Genomic DNA, 21,770 nt, shown 5'->3' on the forward strand with positions numbered 1-21,770 from the left:
CATACTCTTGCCATTAGTGAAATAAATTAGCCGTTCTTTGAAACATTAAAACAATAATGAAGTAGACTTCAAGGACATGAAATGTTTATTTACAACTTAACATTATTTTATTTTGTTTTTAATTATATTAAATATATTAGTAAACTGAATTTTCACAGATATTTGTTAATTCAACAATGAAAACAGTTAAATAATCACAACAAACAAAGAAGAAATCAGACAGAAAAACTGTCAGAAGCAAGGGATACATCTGATATTTTAGACTCTTCAAACGGGAGGTTGTTTTTTTCTGTTTCCACTAAGTCTTCTGTCTTCACAGGATGACTCAAATGAAGAGTAAGGTCACAAAGCAGTAAATAAGTGAGCTCTGTATAAAACAAAACAACAGTGGATATTATATTGTAGTATATATGTCATAAACAACTATTATTGCTTTCTGTAGCTATTTCACAATTCTTTAGTTTTTTAAAGTAATTATTGATCAAACCACAACTTAAGTGTATCCCATTTTGACTTAAAATCAGATTTATGTAGTGCAAGCAGGACATAAAACACACTAGAAAGACTCTTTAGCCCAACTACTCAGCTATTTTACTAAAAAGTAACTTTGTGCAAATTTTATTTATACACTTTAAACTTATTTTTATCTAAGTTATACATGCACATAGTACAAAGAATCAGAAAGGTCTATAAGTTATGTTACAAAAGATTGCAGTTCCTAGCTGACAGAGACAAAAAAAAAGTTCACTTTGGTTTAGTTGCTTTTGTTGCCTCAATGTGTCTGTGGGTTCTTTTTGGGTGTTGGTGGGATGAGGGAGGAATGTGTGTGAGGGGGGTGTGCTGGTTATTTACTGACACATCTTTAAATAACATGCTTATTAGATTTTTTTTTCTTTCAACTTTTGGTATTTGCTTCTGACAGAAGATTCACTCACCCCTTTTTCTCTCAATATATACCTACAAGACAATTTTTGCTAGCTCAATATTTAATGTTAAATGTCCACAGCTGAGTCTTATCATATGCTACTTCCCTTCCTGCAAGCTATCCCCCCAGCCACAGTTTTTTTCATTGCTTATCAGGAACATATTCCAAACGTTGAGTAAGTCTCTTGGTTTTTTTTAATGCCTTACCTATTCTACTGCTGAAAATCTCCTCTCTCCTGGAGCCCTCTGATTTGCTCTATTCTGGACTGACTTCTCATTAGGACTGCTTTACAGCTTGTGTCTTGGGAAGCCCCTTCACCATCATCCTAAGGACTCTTTTCACTCCTCACTTCTGTGGAGTGCCCTTTTCCCAGAATTCCCGTCTGTTTCTTTTTGATCTGTTCCTGTTGGAACACAGCCTCAGTAATATTCTGAGGCAAAATTACATGTCTGAAAATTTCTCTCCCTACATAAACTCAATTAGTAGGTTGACTAACTATAGAAATCTAGATGGGAATCATATCTCTCCAGATTTCCAAAGGAACTACTGTATTGTCTTCTAGCTTACAGTATTGGTATTGAGAATTTTCCTATTATTCTAATTTTTCATCCTTTTCTTTTTAAAGTTTTACAAATCTTTCTGTTCTCCCAGTATTCTGAAAACTCAACAACATTGTGCCTTGTGTGGGTCCATTTTCATTCATTGTGTTGGGTTTTTTCATTGTAGAAACTCATGCTCTGGGATAATTCTTCCCCATCTATTGTCTATGTTCTCTAAGAATCTTATTTGTTGGATATTGGACTTCCAATCCTCCCACAACACACACACATACATACATACATATGTATATATATCCTGTTCCTTTTTTATGGATGCATCTTACTTCTCTGTGGAGAAGTGATATTAATGGTAATTGATTGAAGTTTTCATCTCCCCTCTTTGTTCCTTCTTCATTGATTGTACCTATTTGTTGATTTTGTTTCTGCTTTTCTTATTAGATATATTGCTCAAATATCTGTTGTGCCACAGTTGTTTGCTCATATTTAAGACTGTGGCACTAAAAAGACAATTGGAAGCTCTGTGCCCTTGGTAGTCAAATATTGCAGAGTGATCTGGCTGGAGTTATTTTGTTGGAAGAATCTCTACTCTCACTATCTTTTGGTTTTTCTCTTAGGCTGGTCATCCCGAAGAAAAATCTTCTTGGAGAGTGTAAATCTGGCTGCTGTGTTTTGGTAGCCCCATGAGGAAAGCTAGAGGTCCTGTATCAGTATGTAAACATTGGTTCAATATCCTTTTTAGTACTCTCCCTCAATTTGTGGCTGGTGGCTCCAGGCCAGAAATCCCTTTTTAGCCTCAAGTGTTCTCTGTCACTGAGAAGGGATAGTTGCCTAGCTATGCAGAAGGCAGAAGAAACCTCAGGAATCTACAATTCCTTAAACATTCAGTCTTCTTGTTTTTAGCCCCATTTCACCCAGAGGATTTTGGTGCTACCATGTCTTAGGGGCAATTTTTTTTTCTTTACCCAGCCAGCTTAGGGTTCAGATTTTTGAACTGTAGAGTTCAGATTTGTCTGTTTGCTCTTCTTTACTTTGTTTTGTTACCCTTTACCCTTGTGGGTTTTTGTCTCTTTAAAGTCACTGAAGTTTAAATTTCAGGTCTATAACTGACCAGTTGCTTGACCTTGAAAAACAACCTTTCGGTGTCTGTTTTCACATCTGTAAATGCCAATGGTAACAGTTCCTACTCACAGGGTAGTTAGAACAATTAAGTGAGTTCATTTATGTAGAACTCTTAGAAGAGTGCCTGGATTACAATAAGTGCAGTGTTAGCTGCTGATATTATTTGGGGGAGGAAGTGAGGGTGTGTGGAGTGTTCACTTAATCCTCTGTATTTACCAGAAGTCTACCCTCTTAAATCTAGCTTTACAAGTACTTCACCCTAACTGCTTCACACTTCTCAGGAACACATATTTATTATACTTTATGAAAAAATACTCCCCAAACTAGAACAATTAGAGATTCAAGTTTGGGAGTCTTCTAAAGCTGCTTTTATTATTTTAAATGAGTTAAGGATCAGAATGCTTCAATAAATATTTTTCAAAAATCTAACCTATCAAGGCACTGTGTCAAGTGCTAGAAATACCCTTAAAAAGCTTACAGTAGAGGGATAGGAAAGTTAAGTAAATAGGCAATTACAAAACAGTGCTAACAGGTGAAAGGCAAGGACAGAAGGGATAATATGCTGACTCAAAAATAGTTTTCCAATGTAAGGGACTAATAAGTAGCAGTTAACCTGGCATGGTGAAGGGGGTGTAGCACTGCGATTTCAGAAGATGTGTGTGTTGAGATACAAAAGAGAGCATCTGTTGACACGCAAATTGTTCAGTAGGCTGAAGCATTAGAACATGAAGGGAGAAAAGGATAAGAGACCCAACAGGGAGGCAGGGTGATCTCAAGAAGTGACACAATCCTTTCTAAGAGGTGTGGACTTTATGCTGAGGACAATGGTGAGTCAATTTGCATTTCAGAAGGAAAATCTTCACTGTAGTGCTGAGACTGGTTTTGAGAGATGATTAATTAAAACTAATCAGATTTCTTTAGACTCGAGTCTTTAATATGCACTATGAGCTGTAAGAGAAATATATTGCATAAAGCACTTCCCAAACTTATCTGGTCATAAGAAAATGTACTCTGTTTTATTGCACACCATCAATTAACATCTCTTGATGTAGGGCTCACAGATCAAAGTCCGGGAAATGCTGTTCTAGGGAGAACTAGTGGAAAAAGTATAACAGGCACTCACTATTTGGTGCCTTAACTAACAGTCACTGCCCTCTTCTTCTTGGTTGCACAACTTGATTTCATTTGAGGTGCTCCTCTCCTCAGCTCCAGCAGTAAGTTCTGACTGGTCCAAACTGGTCTTGTCAGTCCCAGTGCCCTTGGCTTTGGCTGCTGCTGCTGCTGCAGCCATCCGCTTGTGATGCAAATCTGGCCAATGAAAGGAAAGGGGAAACGCACTGGAGGGATCAGGGGAAAGGTTTATATTAAAAGACATAGGCAAGATTTAGTGTCTGTATGTGGCCACTTCTAAAGGTAATGACCATGAGGAGTGATACAGAGGATGATATGAGCAGAAAGAAAGAACCTGGCCCCTGCTGAAAACTTCAAATCTCTGAATTAACTTGCCTTACCTTGGATCTTCTCATTCCTTATTGTATAAGTCATGCTTAATTGGTATTTTGCTATTTATAGCTGAAGATCTCATAACTGACACAGAGGCTACCTTAAGATATCCAAGAGCTGTTATAAAAAGACTAACTACATATTCAGTGTAGTTTTAATAGTTAGAAATAGGACCCTTAGATGAAACGAGTAGGGAGACAGATTTCAGCTAGTACATAATGAGGAATTGTCTAAAATGGAATGGGTTGATTGATGAGATACAAAGTCCTCCAATATAAGAAATGTTTGGTTGGGTTTAGACTATTCCTAGAAATTCTCAATTATCTCCAGAAATAACAGAGATTATATGTGTCTGAGATAAAATAACTGAATGTCTGTGAGGTGAGTGACTAAACATCACAACCTATAAGATCTAATCCCATTCTATGAATCTCTTCAAAATGAAAAAGCTTTAACTCATAGAATCACATTTATACTATTTAATTTGGAATGAACCTTAGGGGTTTAGTAAGAATTAATGAATAAATACAATGAATTTTACAGAATGTAGCATAGTCATGTAATAGTGTGTTGAAGGGAAGTAAATTTAGAGAGGTTAGACAATATGATAAGCTTGCTTGTATCCGGAATGGGAATTCAGGTCTGCTAACTCCCAAGTCAAACGTAATTCATCTTTAGAGATCTAGTTCATACTGCATTGCAAACATTTCTTAAGAAATAGAGAAATCCTAATTAGTGGACAAAATTCAGTTGTACTCCAGCAGAAGCCTAAATTATCTCTATTTATTTTATAACAATGGCATGCAAACATTTTAATTTAGTGATTCAATACTTACCTTTCATCTTCTTCAACTCCAAAGAAATTGTATTAATGTTTCTAATTAAGGATTCCACATTTAGCTTATGATCATCGTTATTTCTAAACATCTGATTTTAAAAGAAAAACAAAAACTATGTATAAATCATAAGTATTTGTGTATGCTTTTAAAATAATTAAATTTTCAATATTTCTATAAGAAAAAATCAGTTAATTCAGGACTGAAATAATTACAAAACAAGTTTTTATAGATAGACTTCTAACACAGAAAGGCATCAATTTGCTATATTTTTCCAAATGAAAACAACTCCAACTGGAATTCTTAGGATGAGACTTCTTCAGTCAAACCACATCCACAAGATGGGGTTTACATTACAATTATGTCTCCTTTTCAGAAAGACTCATCACTTATAAACTACCTTGCATTTGTCTAAGATCTTCTCTAATTTTGTTAAGGTGAGTCTGTCCTTTTTTAACATGTTCTTGATTAACAGGGCCCACATATGACTTCAGCACCCAGTGACACTCAAAACAGGATTCGATTATAATGTGTTAACTAAGAGGATGGCAAATGGCTACTTTAGCTTTGGGTAACACATTTTAACTGTGGTTAACTGAGATGTATAAATCAACACATTCCTGTTATACACACAGTCCGCGTATTTAGCCAATTGTGTCAGATCCAAATATAGAGAGGTGGTTCACTAGAAACATTAAGCTGTTCAAACTTCTCAAAATGACTTAGAAAATAAACCTCGATTAGCACACACAGCTCCAGCACTGGAAACGGTGGGCAGCTATGGGTCAAGCTGCTTGTCTAATAAAACACACTCACCTTGAAGTCAGTTTTTGCCTCGGTCTTTTCCTGAACCGGGGGGATTTACCCAATTTCTCCCACTCACTTCAGAGCCACTGTAAAAGTAAAATAATTCGGTTTTCCAGACACCAAGGAATAAAACGCACTTTGGATCCACCTCCAAGCCCCTACACCCTAAAAAGGGGATGTCAGCTATCTTGCTTGGGTGTGCTAAGCCCAAAGACTCGGGGCTTGAGGGAAAAGGAAGGACGGTTTTTTTAAAAGCGGGTAGGAGTGGGGTGGTGGAATTAAAGAATTAACAGGAGGAAAAATTAGCAAGTGTTGAGCAGAAATCACGCGACCGGGGAAACGCCCAAGATGGTGCTCTCTCCCGCTCAGGGGTCGGGGACCAGGGCCCTCCAGCCCCCAGCGGGTGGGGTCGGGACATAGAGGAGTACAGACCCCACTGTGCTGGGTCAAGCCTCCTCGGGGGAGCTGGGCCAGACCCTTCCTCAAGGAAAGGAGAGGCCGGCCCACAACTCATGGAGGACTGGGAGGAGCAGGGACCGGGCTCTGGGGCCAGGAGTAGGGGATCGAGATGCCACAGATTGGGGGCACGAAGGCCGCTAACGGCAGAGGACAACGCTCCAGTCCTCGACCCTGAGCAGCGATTATTACCATGGAAGCTTCTATCCCGAAAGCCAAGCCTGCCTCCTCGGCCCAATCGACGCCCCCCACCGCCGAGCCCCTAACCACTCGCTCCCCGGCAAACGGTGGAGCCCGAGTCGCCTGGAAGTTTCCACAGTACTCGCCCTCCCACACTGGCAAATGCGTTCAGAGAGACCCTGCCCGGTGGGCAGCCACCGTCGTCCCGCCCAGCCTGGCCCAACCAAAGCCCCTTAGGAGCCCCCGCCCTTGGGTGCCAAGGGGTGGGAGACGCCTGGGCCAGACCCCACACCCCATGGGAGGCCGAAGATGGGGCCTCAGGCAGCCTGGAAACTTAGGCAGCTCTCACCCTCCACACCAGATCAGAGCGGTTGAAGCCGAGCAGCGCCTCACGACCCACCTGTCCAACGGACGCCGAAGATATGACCGTTGGGTGGGGCAGATGGGCGGGACCAACAAAACCACCTACTGATTGGCCAGCTCCTCCGCCCAGAGCATGCTGGGAGTTGTAGTCCCAGGCCAGGCCTCAGCACAGAGAAGATTCTAGATGCCAGGCTGCAAGTGACTCACGCTGCCACGTGCGCCGAGACCACGCTGGCAGCTCCTGTTTCCTCTGTGCCAGGCACTGTACTTGGTGCTCTGCAAGCCTTGTCTGCCTTTAGTTAGTGTGGTATGGCCATGGGGTAAAGGCCAGACTTTGGAACTGCTTGGGTTTGAATCCTGATCTGTTGCTTGTTTAGTTGTCATGTGAAATGATAACTACTGCCTCCCAGTGTTACTTTGAGGGTTAAGTGAGATAATGCATCGAGGTGCTTGGCAGATGATAAGTGCTCCGTAAATGTTAGCTATTATTATCCCTATATAGTTTTACAGATGAGTAAGGAGATGAGTTGAGAGATGTACAGTCGTTTCTTGCCAAGTGGGGAAGCTGGGATTCAAGCCATCTTTTCTCCATTCAAAGCAGAATCTCCGCCACCACAGCCTTTGGGGCTGGCTCAAAGTCTTCTCTTGGAACCCCGGGGAGTTGGGCTGAGGCCTCAGCAGAAGGTGCTACTCAGCAAGTCTTTGTGTTTTCTCTTTGCCTCCCCTGGAGCAAACACCAGCCTCTGGAACCATTGCCTTTCTGACAATCCACATCACGGTGCTGATCATTTTATGTCCAAGTTCCTTCACTTTAACACTGTAGAACTCAACTGACGCAGTTATATGGATAAGGAGACACATAGGTGAACTGAACTTCAGGCCTAATGATAGCTAGCTATGTGATTTTGAAAAAGTGTGTCTTCCCATTTCTGAGCCTTAGTTTCCTTTTCTGTTTTCTTATGAGAGGGATAGGCCAAACCAGGATTTCCTAATTTTCATTTATTGTTGGGCCACTGTTATGGTTGCATGCTATAACAATGTACCACTCATAGTTTTATTACCTTTATATTTTAAATTTACTTCTTTTAAAATTTAAATTTACTTAAAAATCTTTGTCACCAATGAAATGGAATAAAACATAAACAGAAAGTAATTGGAAAAATAAAGACAATGAAAATAAGAGATATCTTTAATCATTTAGATACGCTTGTACCCCGACACAGTGATTCTTTAGCCTTTGTGAAATGGGTTCTTATCTAGTGTTAGGGAAAATAAGTTCTTATCAAGTGTTAGGGAAATGTTAAAGACAGTCTAGCACAAATTGAGACTTTCTTCTTGATATAATCAGAATGATTGAAAGAATTGCAAGGGGAATAACTCTCACTGTGTGAATACATGTTATCTAATGCCTGTGTGCAACATAAAAACATCACTTATATCACGCAGTGGGACATACCCTATGCTTTGTGGAATCCAGGATTAGATATTCTCTAATAATCCTTCACTTTCTAAGACACCTTAATTCTCAATGTGATATATGTGCCTTTCAAACTTCCTGATTTAACCCTACCCAACACCACAGTTTCATACTAGTCTCTCTGCCAATGCTTTCTTCACTTAACTTTGAAATTTGAATACTTGCCAGTGTCTTATTTCTGTTTTGTGTGCTGAGTACTTTTCATCTAATTATCTGAGTGATGAGTAAGGGGTCAAAAGAGGCACAGAAGATCAGGGAACAAACATTCTTTGCGCACTCACTATGTATCATGCATTATGTTAAGAGCTTTAATATACTGACAACTGTCTAAAGTAGTTGTCATCCTGGTTATACAAAAGAAGTGTTTAAGCTCAGAGTGCTTAGTCCCTGCTCTGGGATGCAAGGCCAAGAAAGGGTAGAGTCCAGATTCCCATCGTTTCTGTGTGATTTGGGGTTCCTCCGTTCTTTCCTCTGTATAACAGCATCTTCTAGATCAGAGTATCATTGGCTATGGCCTGAATTGGGTCCCCTTCAAACTCAGTTGTTGAAATCCTAACCCCCAGGACTTCAGAATGTGAATGCACTTGGAGATAGGGACTTTAAAAATGTGATTATGCTAAAATGGGGGAATGAGGGTAAGCCCTAATCCAATCTCACTGTTCTTATAAGAGGAGGAAATTTGGACACACAGAGGGTCTTTAGAGTTGTGCAAACACAGAATAAAGACCATGTGAGGACATAATGAGAAGGTGGCCTTCTGTAAGCCAAGGAGAGAGACCTCAGGACAAGACAGTCTTGCAATATTTCTATTGTTTAAACCACCCTATCTGTGGTATTTTGTTATGGTAGCCCTAGCTGACTAATACATCATTTCTTGAAATAGTAACTGTATATTATGGCTCCCAAATATTTTGGGTTTCATAGATCATTGAACTTAAACATACATGTAATAATGCAGGCAAAAGTATACAAATGTGGGGAGACCAACATAGGGTAAGCAACATTCACTTCCTGGATCAAAGACACTAACAATATAAAACAAAACAAAAAGAACTGGCATCACTATATTATAAAAACAGGGATGATTTAACATCAAAACAGAAAAAAGAAAATAAAAGGAAGGAGACAGCATTAAGATTGAAGAGCTTGAAAACCAAGTGATGATGGGTTGAGGATGGAGGCTGCTGGGTAGGATGGGATGTCCTATTGTCCCAAACACACTGAATCCAGTTTGGGATCATCAAGTGTTTGCAGGAAATGTCACTGTTCCACTCCCTGTGGGTTAGGATCCTCCTTGTAGGACTCATAGGACTTTTGGTAACATCTAGAGGCCTTTGCCCGTCCAGAATGCTGATAACTTCTTATGAATAAATTCAAACTACTGTCATTTGGACTAGACCATCATTAAGCTGTTAATTATTCACAGAGAAAAATCAACTTTGTGGTTCTTTTAAATAAATATTGTAAGAGGAAAAAAGAGATTAAAAGCTCCAAAAAAGACAGATTTAATCACAATGATGACTACTTACTGTAGTGTTTTCTTCTTTAAGTAACTGTAGATTCTATCTTTTTGTTTTTTTCCTAAGAAAATTAAACTTTAAAAGGATGGTTTTCTATTTAAAGCTTGAGGCCCTAAAAAAAATCTGTCTTCCTTAATAAGTTTGCATTACAAACTTTGCTGAAACCCAATGAAGACTGCAATTGTTGATTCTAATGTTAATCAAATAAAAGAGATTAAAAAGCTAGTAAATATCCCCATAAAGAGAAAAGGTGCTGCCAGACAGCAAGGTAATTAAGTCAGTATGAGTACCTCAGTTGGTTTTACTGCAAATTCTTGACATAAAATCTTCATTTCCAGGAAAACAAATTGAGTCAATTATCTCACTACTTCTACCAGATCTCAGGGCTCCCATTTCCCTCCTCTGTCCTTCATTATCAATAAAAAGTGCTGAACTCTGCGTCTAGGGACTGGCTTCCTACTGGAGCATCAACTCTCTTCTAAAAGTGACTTTACAACCCCTGTGTATACAAATTTAGAAGGTGGCAACTCGAGCATCTGGGAGGCATGATTAGGAAATCCTCAAGATTAAGGAAGTTCTTGTGTACCCAAACAACCAATGCTTTCTCCATGATCAATCACATAATGGAAGCAAGAAGAAAGCAGATGCCTTCTGCCACCATGGTGGGAAGTGGAAACTGGATTCCCTGCTCACTGTCTTCTGAAAGTAGCTGATGTTACATTCAACAGAGGTAATTTTCTCTTTCTCCAGGAGAAACACTTCTGAGACACAGGAAGTTGTTATTAATGAAAATCCACATTACTCTTAGGTTAACTGAAGTGTTTTCACTTTGAACTAAGAAACTACAGTTCTGCACCATTTTCTTCTAAACAAGTTTGCCAGAAGTAATACAGGACACCTAATTAAATTCAAATTTTAGAGAAACAACAGATACTTTTGTAGTATAAGTATGTGCTGAATGTTGTATGGCATTCACGTAGACTCAAAGTGTATTTGTTGTTTATCTGCAATTCAAATTTTTCAACTGGAAATCTTGTATTTTTATTTGCTAAATCTGGCAACTCTCTACCCAAAACACTTCAACCAAGAAAAAGAAATGCAAACAGTGTGAAGCCTTGCAGATTCAGTAGGTATGAAAGCCAAGATAATGTTGAAGCTTTCCACTGTGATGTCCAAAATAATAAAACAGATAGACTTACTGTGCCAGGATTTGTCTTTCCTCTTTCTTCAGCATCCCCGTCATGCAAGAGAGAAGCTAGGATTTTGAGAAAGCAGATGGACAGAAGCTGACAATATTCAACATGACACTGTGTTTTGACAGTTGCTTGCAATGGCTTTTTGTCTGAAAACTCTTCCTGCTTGGCTTTTTAGAAGGTGCCTTCATCCAGCAAGGCATATTCATGATACAAGTTGTGTTTTTTTTCAGAGATCCACCAATCAGAGAATACCAGTCTCTGTTCCAAAATAAAAAAATGTTTCTAATTCTATGTCAGCTGTCCATTCCCCAGAGACACCTCCTCCATTTATTAAAGGCATAGATCCTTGTCAGATGTCATTTCCCACTGGCTGGAGCCCCCACTGCCATGCTGAGCCCTCATCAGTGGCTAGGCAGTGAGGAATAAGTGTCTTTATCAGAAGACATTACATTCTTGAAGTCAATTCCAATAGCATGTAAGTGTGTACTCATCTTTTGTAATGAACAAAGAAGAATGTGTGCATAAAAGCAAGTTTGGGAGAATATCTACCCAAATGTTTACAATGATTATTAATGTTAATAATGATGAGACTTAAGGGTAATTTTCTTGGAATGAAGGGGAGACACTTTAGACTACTGGGACTCACCCACCTTCCCCCTGGCTACCATGGGGCGGTCTCTCTCTTAAAAGCTGTGGTGTGACTTCTGCTGTCAGAGCTTTGCTGAGAGTTTGTTTATTTTGCCCAGCTATAATTTTAATCCCACCCCCTTCTCTATATTTCAAACTCTCAGGTTATTTCTCAGCATGGTACTTTAAAACAATTTAAGGCAGAGCTTCTCAGACTCTGCAGTGCCCAACAATTACCTAGAAAGCTTGTGGAAATGCGGATTCTGGGACTCACCCCAGAGACTGATGTAGTAAATCTAAGGTTCCCTGAATCTGCATTTTTAATCCTCTCAGCCCCTTCCATTTTAACCTAGGTGGTCTGTTGACCATACTTTGAGAAATGCTGGATGACAGCCTTAATGGGCATCTTCTACAAGTCTTAAAAGGACTGCAATTAAAATTTATTTTGGTTACTGATGTCAGAATTCAGTTGAGTTTCATTTTTCCTTAAATATTTATATACTTTGAGTCATAAATAAAAAAACACTTAATTAGAGAGGGAAATGTTTGGGGGTGGAAGGCTTCCCAGCACAGCAGGAAACAGAGATACATTGTCTGCTTCATTCTCTGAAGGGGGAAGGAGATGGGCATTCCAGCTTTGAGTTCTTTCTAATTTAGGTCTTTATCTCTTCTGTTTCCTAGTCTTTTTTGTTGTTGTTGTTCCTAGTTTCACCTCCCATCATAATGGAAAGTCTAGTTCTAAGATCTGAGGTGTCAATGATTTTTAAAATATTGACATATTTATTTGTATATTTCCATACTCAAAACTCTTCTTCTACCCCTGCTTCCATTGCCCTGGTCCCACATGTGCTGTTTGTAAGAGCATCCTTCCTGGTCTGCCACCTCTTCTCTTGTCCCTGTGAGCTACTCCATATGCACAGTTGGAGGAGTTCTGTAAAATGTAAATTGGATCATGTCCTTCCTTTGCTTAAAAGCCCTCCAGGTTTTTCCTACAGTACTTGGAATATACACCAGACTCCTGGCCCTGGTCTGTAAGGCCCCACAGCTCCAGACTCCCCAGGATCCCCTTTCAGTCCTGGCATGTGCCCATGCTGTTTTATGCTTGTTTCCTTCTGAGCCACCCATATTGGCTCCTTGTTATGCTTTAGGGTTCAGAGAGGTGGTACTCTAACCACCCCACTCTCTATCCCAGCCTCTTTTTTGTTTCCATGCAATGCTTGATATAATTTGCAATGTTTTTTATTTCTGTTTCTGTTTACTTTTTGTTTATGGCCTGTCTCTTTCACTATCATATGCCTCTTTCAAGGGCATGAACTGATGGTCTTCTTCAACATTATTTACCCTGTGCCAAGCACAGTTCCAGGCACACAGTAAACACTCCATATATCCTTGTTCAGTAGCTGAATGAATGCATTGGCCTCTCTTATAGTGGTATCCAGGACCGTTGGAGTAACCAAGATGTGAATTACCCTCTGACCTTCCCTAGCCTCTCAGCAAAGCTCTGACAACAGAAGCAAAATCATGGCTTTTAAGAAAGAGACAGCCCCCGATGGTGGCCAGGGAGAAGGCGGGTGAGCCCCAGTAGTCTAAAGTGTCTCCCCTTCATTCCGTCTGCTTTCTGATTCTAGGGCACAGACCAAAGATCCAACAGAGCAATGGCAAGCAGACTCACCACTGTCTCTGAAGGCCACAGCAGGTCCAAAGACTTCAAAACAGCTTGTGTGGGAGGGATTACAAAACCCTGGTCTCTGATAAAAGACCATCTCAATCGTGCATCATCATTTGAATAAAAATCAAATAACTTAGGATCTGTCCAAAATGAAGGATGTTTTAATACTTTGTGTGTAAAAATACTGATATTTTGCTTCTTTTTTATTAAACAGATTTTATTATTTTTCAGAATCTTGTCAGTATAATCGTTTTATGGGTGGATGAAATATTCAGCCCTGCTGCTGCAGGAGTTCTTTCACAGCAATTACCTTGTGGCACTTTTGCTGTAATTAGGTTTTCGCCTAGGATTTTTCTCTAGGTCTGTGTAATAAATGAAATATGACCAGAATTTAAATTTGTCAATTACAAGCAAGCAAAGTGCGTAAACATACAACAGAGCTGTGAATTCCAAACCACAGACTGTTTGCTGGGGGGCAGATGCTCTGGAAATTAAAATGGAAATAAAACCACTGACTGGCAATCCAAAAGTGGCCCCCAAAGAAAGCACATCTCCCCTAACACTGGCTCAGGATTCTACCCAACAGTGTGAGCGCTTGATTACAAATTCTTCAGTGTGAAACTGACAACTCAAGGAGCAAGAAGTGAATTTGCGTTCAAATAATCTACCCAGGGCTCTGATCTCCTGCTTTGCTTTACAAATTTCTGGTTCTTGAGGCCAGATCAAAAGGTTTTTGGACACGATGGGCCAGAATTCCAGAGCACTCTGCAGCCTGGTAGTGATGCTCTTTTTGAGCTGCCCAAGGACTGGCAGAGATTTGGGGACAGGATCTGCTCCCTCTCCCAGCAGCTGCTGTTTTCACTGACCTGACTTCAATAATTGCTCCTGTGGGGCCCTCTGCTGACCATCCTTTGTACAAGGGACTTCAAGTCATCTGTTTCTTTAAAACAACCACCAAACAAAAGCAGATTTTTTTGAACTTTTGTATATAAGAAGCCCTAGGCAGAGAAGAGGGAGCTCACATTTTTGTAAACCTACTGAGGGTCATGCATTTAATATTCATGCAACAAATCTTCCTTATCTCTTCTATGTCAGACACCATGCTAAGTTTTAGGCACATAGAGCCATGGAGTTCACGGTCTGGAGGAGGAGAAAGACTAGAACACACAGATCCCACAGATCCTTAATAAAGTGACAATTGGGGCAGATACTATCAAGAGTCATGTCACAGTGGAGGATGTGACATGGCTGGGACTGCTTTCAGGAAGGGCTTCCATGGGGAAGAGACACTTGGACCGAGATGAAAAGAATAGAAGGGCATGCCAGGTAGAGGGAACAGCATGTTCCAGGGCCCTGTGTTAGAAGGCAGTGTGGCAGACAAGAGAGCTTGAAAGAATGTCAGCAAGGAGGATCCCAGGGCACAGGGCCAGACAACATGTGTCAGTGGTGTCCAGGGATTAGGGTCTCTCTCCTGACACCTGTAGAAAGTCACTATAAAGTGTCTTAAACAGGTGAGGGATGAGAATGAGGGTGGCTGATATGCTCATATTTGTGGTTTGAAAAGATGACCCTGGCTTCATGATGGAGGACAGATTGAAGGGAGGCAAAAGTAGACCAAAGGAGTTCAGCTGGGAATACTGCAGAAGTCCATGGGGATGATAACAGTGCCTTGTCTAACATGGTGGCAGAAGAGATAGCAACAAGACTAGTATAGTGTTTGGGAGTAGAATCAACGTGGATTTGGTGATGGGTGACACATGGTGATGGAAGGATGGGGATGTTGAGCATGGCCTACGTGATCTCATTGAATTATGAGAGCCTTGCAAAACATTCATATTCCCATTTTACCCCTGAGGAAATTGAGGCTCAGAGAGACTTAGTGTTGGACTCAAGATCATTCAGCTGAGAAGTAGCTGACACATGCCTTCTACTCTGTGTTGTTTCTAAGGTCGCTTAGGGCAATGACTTAGGAACTTATCCCCTACATCTTATCCATGTGTCCCCTCCATTCCTGAGACTACCCCAAAACACGTACTGTGTTTGTTTTTCTGTCTGTCTATTCCACTAGACTGAGTTTGTTGAGGCCTGCAATTGGGTCTTCTTTTCTTCCATTCTGCCATTACTCAGTTCAGTGCCTGGCTCAAAAAGGACTTTCAGGATGGAACTAGAAGTTTCTAACAGCATTGTGTAGTTAAAAGAACACAGGCTTTGGGATCATGGGGCTCTGGATTTAAATCCTAGCTCCTCAATTAATCATCTGTGTGGCCCAGAATGACTTATCTCTCTTATGCTTCAGTGTCCTCATGAGTAAATGAGGGTAATTTGGGTACCTGCATTTACTTACTAGGGTCATTCTGAGGACTGCATTTGGTCACCAAGCAAAGGGCTTGGCACATGAATATATAAATTCCCTGACTTTGCAGAAAAGAAGGATAAGAAAATTCATGACTAGTCAAGAAAGTGAATGGGACTGGGACTTTCTCTCTCCTGGGCCTTAAAGTTCCTTTCACTTACTGATTCCTCTTCTTGTGGCTTATTCTATAATGAGAAAAGAGGAATTTGGCTCTCTGGGGGTCTTCGACAAGCTGACAGATGTCCCCTAAGGCAATTTTCAACAGAAAGCTCTTTTTATTATTATTATTATTCTTTGTGATTTACAGCATGCATCTACAAGCCTCTGGCACAATCGTGGAGAGCAGTAGAATTAATAAATTGGATCTGTTTCTTGCTTAATTCATGGCTCTGACAAAATTAAAAAATGGAGAGGGGTGGGATCGCTTAAGCAAACCAAGTATCCCAAAGCCTAGTTCTCAGGTGCAAGAGGCTGCGGGCACTGTATACTCCACAGTTAGAACTGCAGCCTGCATTGTACAGACCATCTAGATGGAGCAGAGGAGCCTGAGAATGCCCCAGAAATCCACTAATCCTTCCAGCCCCAAACTGTCTGACTTAAGAATGCCAGGCTGCTGGGATCATAGATGCAGGGGCTCCAATCCCAACTGCACTGCCTATTTCTGTAAGCTTGGGGAGATGGCTGAAGATCACACAGAGGGTTGTTTGCAGAACTAGATTCAGATGCAGGTTTGAGCTCAAGCCTGTGTCTTTATCATGACTTGTGTTATATTATTTATGAACATAGTTTGGCATATTGTTGGTGACCAGCACTGACCAAGGGTGGGTTAGGACCCGCACCGGAGAATCAGGAGACGGCGAGAAGACCACTCGGAGGCAGTTCTTCTGGGAACAGTCTGATCAGGACTGAAGCCAATTTTATTCAAACCTTTTCCAACTTATATACCATTTTCTATACCCTCCAGCAGTGTGATAATCACTTGCTAGGGGCGTACAAGTTCCGTGCTTTACAAACCATGCATCACAAGACCATCACGAGACTTGCAAGTTTCGAGCAAACAATCCGAACTCCATGATGCCTGACGTGCTTCACAAAACTCACATCAAGGTCACAGGTGCACAATTTCAATTGTTCAAAACGTCTTCCACAGTGTTCAATAAATCATTCATATTATACTCTTTGTTCTAAACCCTGATTAATACAAAAAAACTTTTCTGAGTTAACTCTAGGTTCAGTCCAAGTTCACTGACTACAAATATTTTTAACGATTAATATTATCAACTTAACACTCTACTATAATCTATAAGTTTACTTAAATGACTTAGCTGTTAGTTATACTATTATCCTATTACGATTTAATGTAATGCCTTATAACTCAGTTAAAACTTATTCTTAAACTACCAAACTTTACTATAATTCATATGAGTTTCATATGTCTAAACTGTAATTTTTATATGATCTAGTGATTGGACTTTAACCCAAAACTTAAATCCTTTTTCCTAGTATATTAATACATGGCTATGTGTAAAATTTCCTATTGTCATATTAGAAACAAAAACAGCACCGTTGGGAAAATTTTGGTATACTTAAAATTGGCCTACAGGAACAGGAACGAAAGTCACAATCTGAGAAAAGGAAACTTAAAAGCTCAAACAAAACTCAAAAGTTTTCTATGAATGCTTATTACTGTTTAAATCTTTTCGATGGAAATTGTATCTTCTTAAATGTATGTTTTATACAAACAAGTCTATTCTAAAAATCAAATAGTAGCTGTCACACTCTTGGATAATGGGCTACACGGTTACCATGACAATGACCTCGGGCTGAAGCAAACGGAGTTCCGGCATGTAACGAAACTAGAAAAACGTCCTGCCTGGCTAGGGGCAGGGCAATAAAACTATTATGATAATTTAGTTTCTAATCTTAATCCTAGGAGAAACTGCCTTTGGGAACAAGAGCCGACTACCCAGTCTACAAGGAAATAGAAGTTTAAAAATATCTAGAAAAAAGTACAACTTAGAAGGGACAAGGTCATATAAAATAATTCTGCTATGCAACTTTCCATCAGGTGTATAGAGATTTACTTATAAGTTTTACTGCCATGTATGCACACTGGTCACTAATCACACGCCAATATTATAGGTATAACTGATATCCTATGTCAGAGGCGATCTTCCAGATGGGCCTTTACAGGCCTCAGCCATGTAGCTATAGATGTTGGCTCCCAACAGCATATTATAGTTATTTAAATATTTATTGCACAACTATGAATTCCTTCAAACAAATGTTTAGCATTCAGAAAGAGCTCAATAAATACATGCTGGAAATTTTGCTTAGATTTTTGTTTCCTTCTGGAATTCCCTTGCTCCTTCAATTCCCACCCGCAAAATAATTATATTGATCACTGGAAACAGCAGAAAAGAAGATAAGAAAACAATGGCTCGTCAAAAAAGTGGATGGAGCTGAGACTTTCTCTCCAATGGGCCTTAAAGTTCCTGTCACTTGCTGACTCCTTTTCTTGTGGATTATTTTAGAATGAGGAAAAAGGAAGTTGGCTCTCTGGAGGTCCTCCACAAGCTGACAGATGCTCCATAAGGCAGCTTTTTAGAGAAATACACCTTAAGGCCTTCAGTTATTACCAGATGCTCAATGTAAAGATAAATACACATCATCTAGGTTGTCTCTCAAAATCTCATTTCTCTCCTAAGTCATGAGATCCCTGGGTAAAATCTCACATCACACAGTTACTGATATTTTTTTCCCATTACCCGAGGGCCATTTGTCACCAACAAACAGGGTTTGATCTTCCTAGTTGCTCCATGTGTCTGCAGAGTGGAATGGTGGGGATCTAGGGTTGTAGGTAGTAGCAGAGTTCCCCTCTCTCATTCCAAGGAGAGCAGGATCCAAATTCTCCCCTTAGCTAGTGTCAACCAGCCATGTGTCACGCATTACCCGTCAGGGTGCTTTCTCATAGTCAGTTAGCAAGCACCAGGAAGACACAGTGTAGTAAAGCCCCCATAGGCTGTCCCTCCACCAAGGCCAGGCCCATTCCTCTGTAAGCAACAAACATCCTTTTCACATTTCCAGGTGTACATTTTAACATAGTCGTTATTATTAATGGAAATTTTTTCCTAGTTACAAAACCAAAACCCTCATGGAAAACTCAGAAAAATGCCCAATGGAAAAACAAAAAAAATCACCTATAATCTCTCTACTTAGGAAATGTAACAGCTAACATTTCAGTGCAAAGCCCTCAGTGCCTTTATTCCCCCTCTTGTTGTAAAGTTTTTGAAACAGGGTTATTTTTTTCCTTCCAACATTTTTATTGGAAGAAAAGGGGAGAAAATAAGTCCTTATGGTATCCCTTCCAGAAAAAAACCAAATAATCCCTATTATGTAAACTCTTTCAAAGAAACAGTCTGTTCAAAACTGTTGCTAAGTCATTTGTTGCTATAGCAATGCTTGGCCCTAGCTCCATCCTGACTCCAGTCTCCAGCACAAGTCACCATCATCTCCCTGAGGACTTTTCAGGGGGGCTCATTTTGCCAAGGTTATTCATTTAAATTAGCAACTCCTTTTTAATCACTTGAATTTCTTATGCTTTATACCAAGTCACACCAGGGAGCTAAAAAATAATCAGTAAGGGCAATACCTTGAGAAACTGAGAGTTGGGTAGCATGCCTTTGGTTGGCAGTCTTTTGGGGAACTGAAGCAAGCAGCTCTTTCTTTGGTACTTTCTCTCCGCTGAGCACACATTCTGCCATCTTGGCAAAGCAAGGTGAGTTTGGGGGCTTACATGTACAATCCCCTTAGAGTGAATATTCTGGCAACACCAATTCCAGGTAACTTTGTAGAATTTAAAGTACTCAGAAAAATCTCAGAGAATATTCTGGAAAGCTCCTTGTAATGTTATAGGCACCTGCATAATGTTATAGCTGAAGGAAGATGTTCTAAGTGTTCAATTTGCATTATTTCATTTGATTATGGTAACAACCTTATGGGGGCAGGCAGCATTTTTCTCCCCATTTTAAAGATGAGAAAGTGGAGTCTTAGAGAATGGGACAACTTGCCTAAGGTCCCTAACCAGACAGTAGAGCTGGCAGGTTTCAAACCCATGCTGCTTACTTCAGGGCCTGTCTTCTTGACCTTTATGCTGTATTGCTTTGAAGGACAGTAACAGATGTGTAGAGTTCCCACTCTTCACACAGAATGCTAGGGATTTTACATACATTATTTAAATGCTTTGATTGAGCTGGGTAGACAATTCCATGCACATTGGCAGGTAGGAACTGAGACCCATACATGTGGTGTACCCAAGGTTGGCCAGTCAGTTGTGGTCTAGAGGATCTGAACTCACCGCTGCCTGGCTTCGAAGCTGGTTCTACACAGGGCTGTTTGACGCTTTGAAATCATTAAGCCGAGTGCTCTCTTTTTACACACGAGGAAACCGGGGCCTGGAAATATTAATCAGCTTACCCAAGGACATGTCTAAAGGTAGCAAAAAAGGATGGCAGAGAGTTTGTTTCCAGGAGCAGTTGTGGTATGCAAATGTCCCTTTTCATTCAGCTGAGTCCCAGGGGTGTCCGCAAATGCAACTGCACATGAAGAGCACGTGTTTAATACGAGACCACAGGGAAGTCTTCAGTCATTTCTGCTATGAGGTGGGCCACCTGATCTCCCTAACCTGGCTTTGTCAAGCCTCATATGCAGAGAAATCAACCCTGTAAGAGAAGCATCTGAGGGGTGGTCAGAGGTCTCTGACATCTCTGAGGTCTGGTCCTATGTGCGACTCCTGCTCCCTCCCTGCTGGTGGCTGTGGCTCCCTACAGCAGGGCTTTCTGGTGACTTCTTGTTCCATTTCTGATGACTGCTTTCTCCTTCTTTCCCCTTCAGACCTAGGGGTAGAAAAAGTGCCTCACTGTTTTTAGCCATGGGATACTCGCCCATAACCTTCTACTCTGCCTGGTCTTGCCCATGCCATGGTAAGCTCTATTTCATAAATTAACCAATTTGAGTGTGTCTTCTGCTTCCTGCTAGGCTCCTGATGGATTCACACCCCCAGTATCTCTTGACTCATCACCCAGCCCCTTATATCTCCTCCTAACACTTACCACAATCATTAATTGTTTCATTGATTATGTATTTGTGTCTTACTGCCTGTCTGCCTTCTGAAATGTGAGCTTCAAGAGGATCAGGACTTCACTGGTTTATTATCAGACAATTTTCCCCTAAAGCCAGGACAGTCACATTCATCGCCCTGCTGTAGCAGTTTGTCCCAAAGCCTGTGGGATGATTGGTTACAACTGAATGCAAGGCTGGTGGCTGCCTCAACTGAAAACTCTCTTCAAAGACTCTTATTCCAGATGGGAGCAAAAGTTGTATCTCAGCTCCAGCCTGGCCCTGGTTGCTATTTCCTCTTCTGGATTTGTTCTGGATAATTCCCACTATGATGGCACTGAGGGTCAGGACCCCAGTGATTATCTTGCTGAGTTCACATTCCAGCCAACAATTTGCACCCTCCTAGGATGTGAACTGTGTCATGCTGGGGCTTGTGTCTGCTAAGAGAGGAACCACCATTCCTCAGACAGGTACCCCCTACCTGCCTGGGCACTTTTCCAGGAGTCAGGTGGGACACCCACTTGCCTGACTAAAGAAACAAAAACCCTACCCATGGGCCAGTCTAGATAATTTATCAAAGCCCATTCAGGAGGAGCTATGGGGTCACCCATTTTTTTTTTTTGGTAACTGACAGAGGACACAGGCATTTCAGACACTCAAGAACCAGCACTCCCAGCATCAGAAGTCCCAGAGATGCTCCCAGCTGGCTGTCTTCCAAGGATGGTCTCATCTCCACTTCCAGCACGGCATGTTAAATCTCTCATCTGCTTGAGAGATAGACAGCAGGGAGCCTGAGAGTTCAGGCTTTGGATTCCCCCCATATACCTGTGTTCAAATCCTGGCTTGTCTGCTTACTAGCTCTGGAACTTGGGGCAACTTGCTTACTTTTCCTGAACCTCAGTTTTTGTGTGTGTGTGAAGAAAGAATACTCAAACTTTCTGCCTAGGACCCTTGTGGTGATGAGCCCAATGATAGTGAATGGTGACCAGTGATTATGGGGACACATCAGATTTTCCACCTGCCAGCCCTATTGGGTACTTCTTAAACGATTCAGTTTCAAA

General features: G+C 40.9%; 1 protein-coding gene across 2 annotated transcripts; it reads right to left on the reverse strand.

The window, feature by feature from the left end:
- Positions 1–90: 90 nt before the first annotated feature.
- Positions 91–11,063, reverse strand: CUNH5orf58 (chromosome unknown C5orf58 homolog). Of its 2 annotated transcripts, XM_008061120.1 has the most exons (4): positions 10,946–11,063; positions 5,760–5,836; positions 4,944–5,034; positions 91–367 (listed from the first exon to the last, which is right to left on the reverse strand). In XM_008061120.1, exons 3-4 carry the CDS (start codon positions 5,032–5,034, stop codon positions 216–218), a joined length of 243 nt encoding a protein of 80 aa, XP_008059311.1. In that variant the 5' UTR covers positions 5,760–5,836; positions 10,946–11,063; the 3' UTR covers positions 91–215. The 2 variants fall into 2 exon arrangements, 1 of the variants encoding a protein (XP_008059311.1); XR_504497.2 differs by lacking the exons at positions 5,760–5,836; positions 10,946–11,063 and adding an exon at positions 3,728–3,912 and having other exon boundaries at positions 280–367; positions 4,944–5,027.
- Between the last annotated feature and the right edge of the window lie 10,707 nt (positions 11,064–21,770).

Source organism: Carlito syrichta, unplaced genomic scaffold, assembly GCF_000164805.1.
Source record: "Carlito syrichta isolate Samal-C Ts95f unplaced genomic scaffold, Tarsius_syrichta-2.0.1 Scaffold93688, whole genome shotgun sequence".
Classification (NCBI taxonomy): Eukaryota; Metazoa; Chordata; class Mammalia; order Primates; family Tarsiidae; genus Carlito; species Carlito syrichta.

What these genes read in the sequence shown, in the direction of transcription:
- CUNH5orf58 (XM_008061120.1), bottom strand. Translation starts at nt 5,034, where the DNA reads ATGTTTAGAAATAACGATGATCATAAGCTAAATGTGGAATCCTTAATT. An exon ending in GGAGTTGAAGAAGATGAAAG is followed by an intron (nt 368 to 4,943) that starts GTAAGTATTGAA and finishes TGTTTTATACAG; the next exon opens with AGCTCACTTATTTACTGCTT.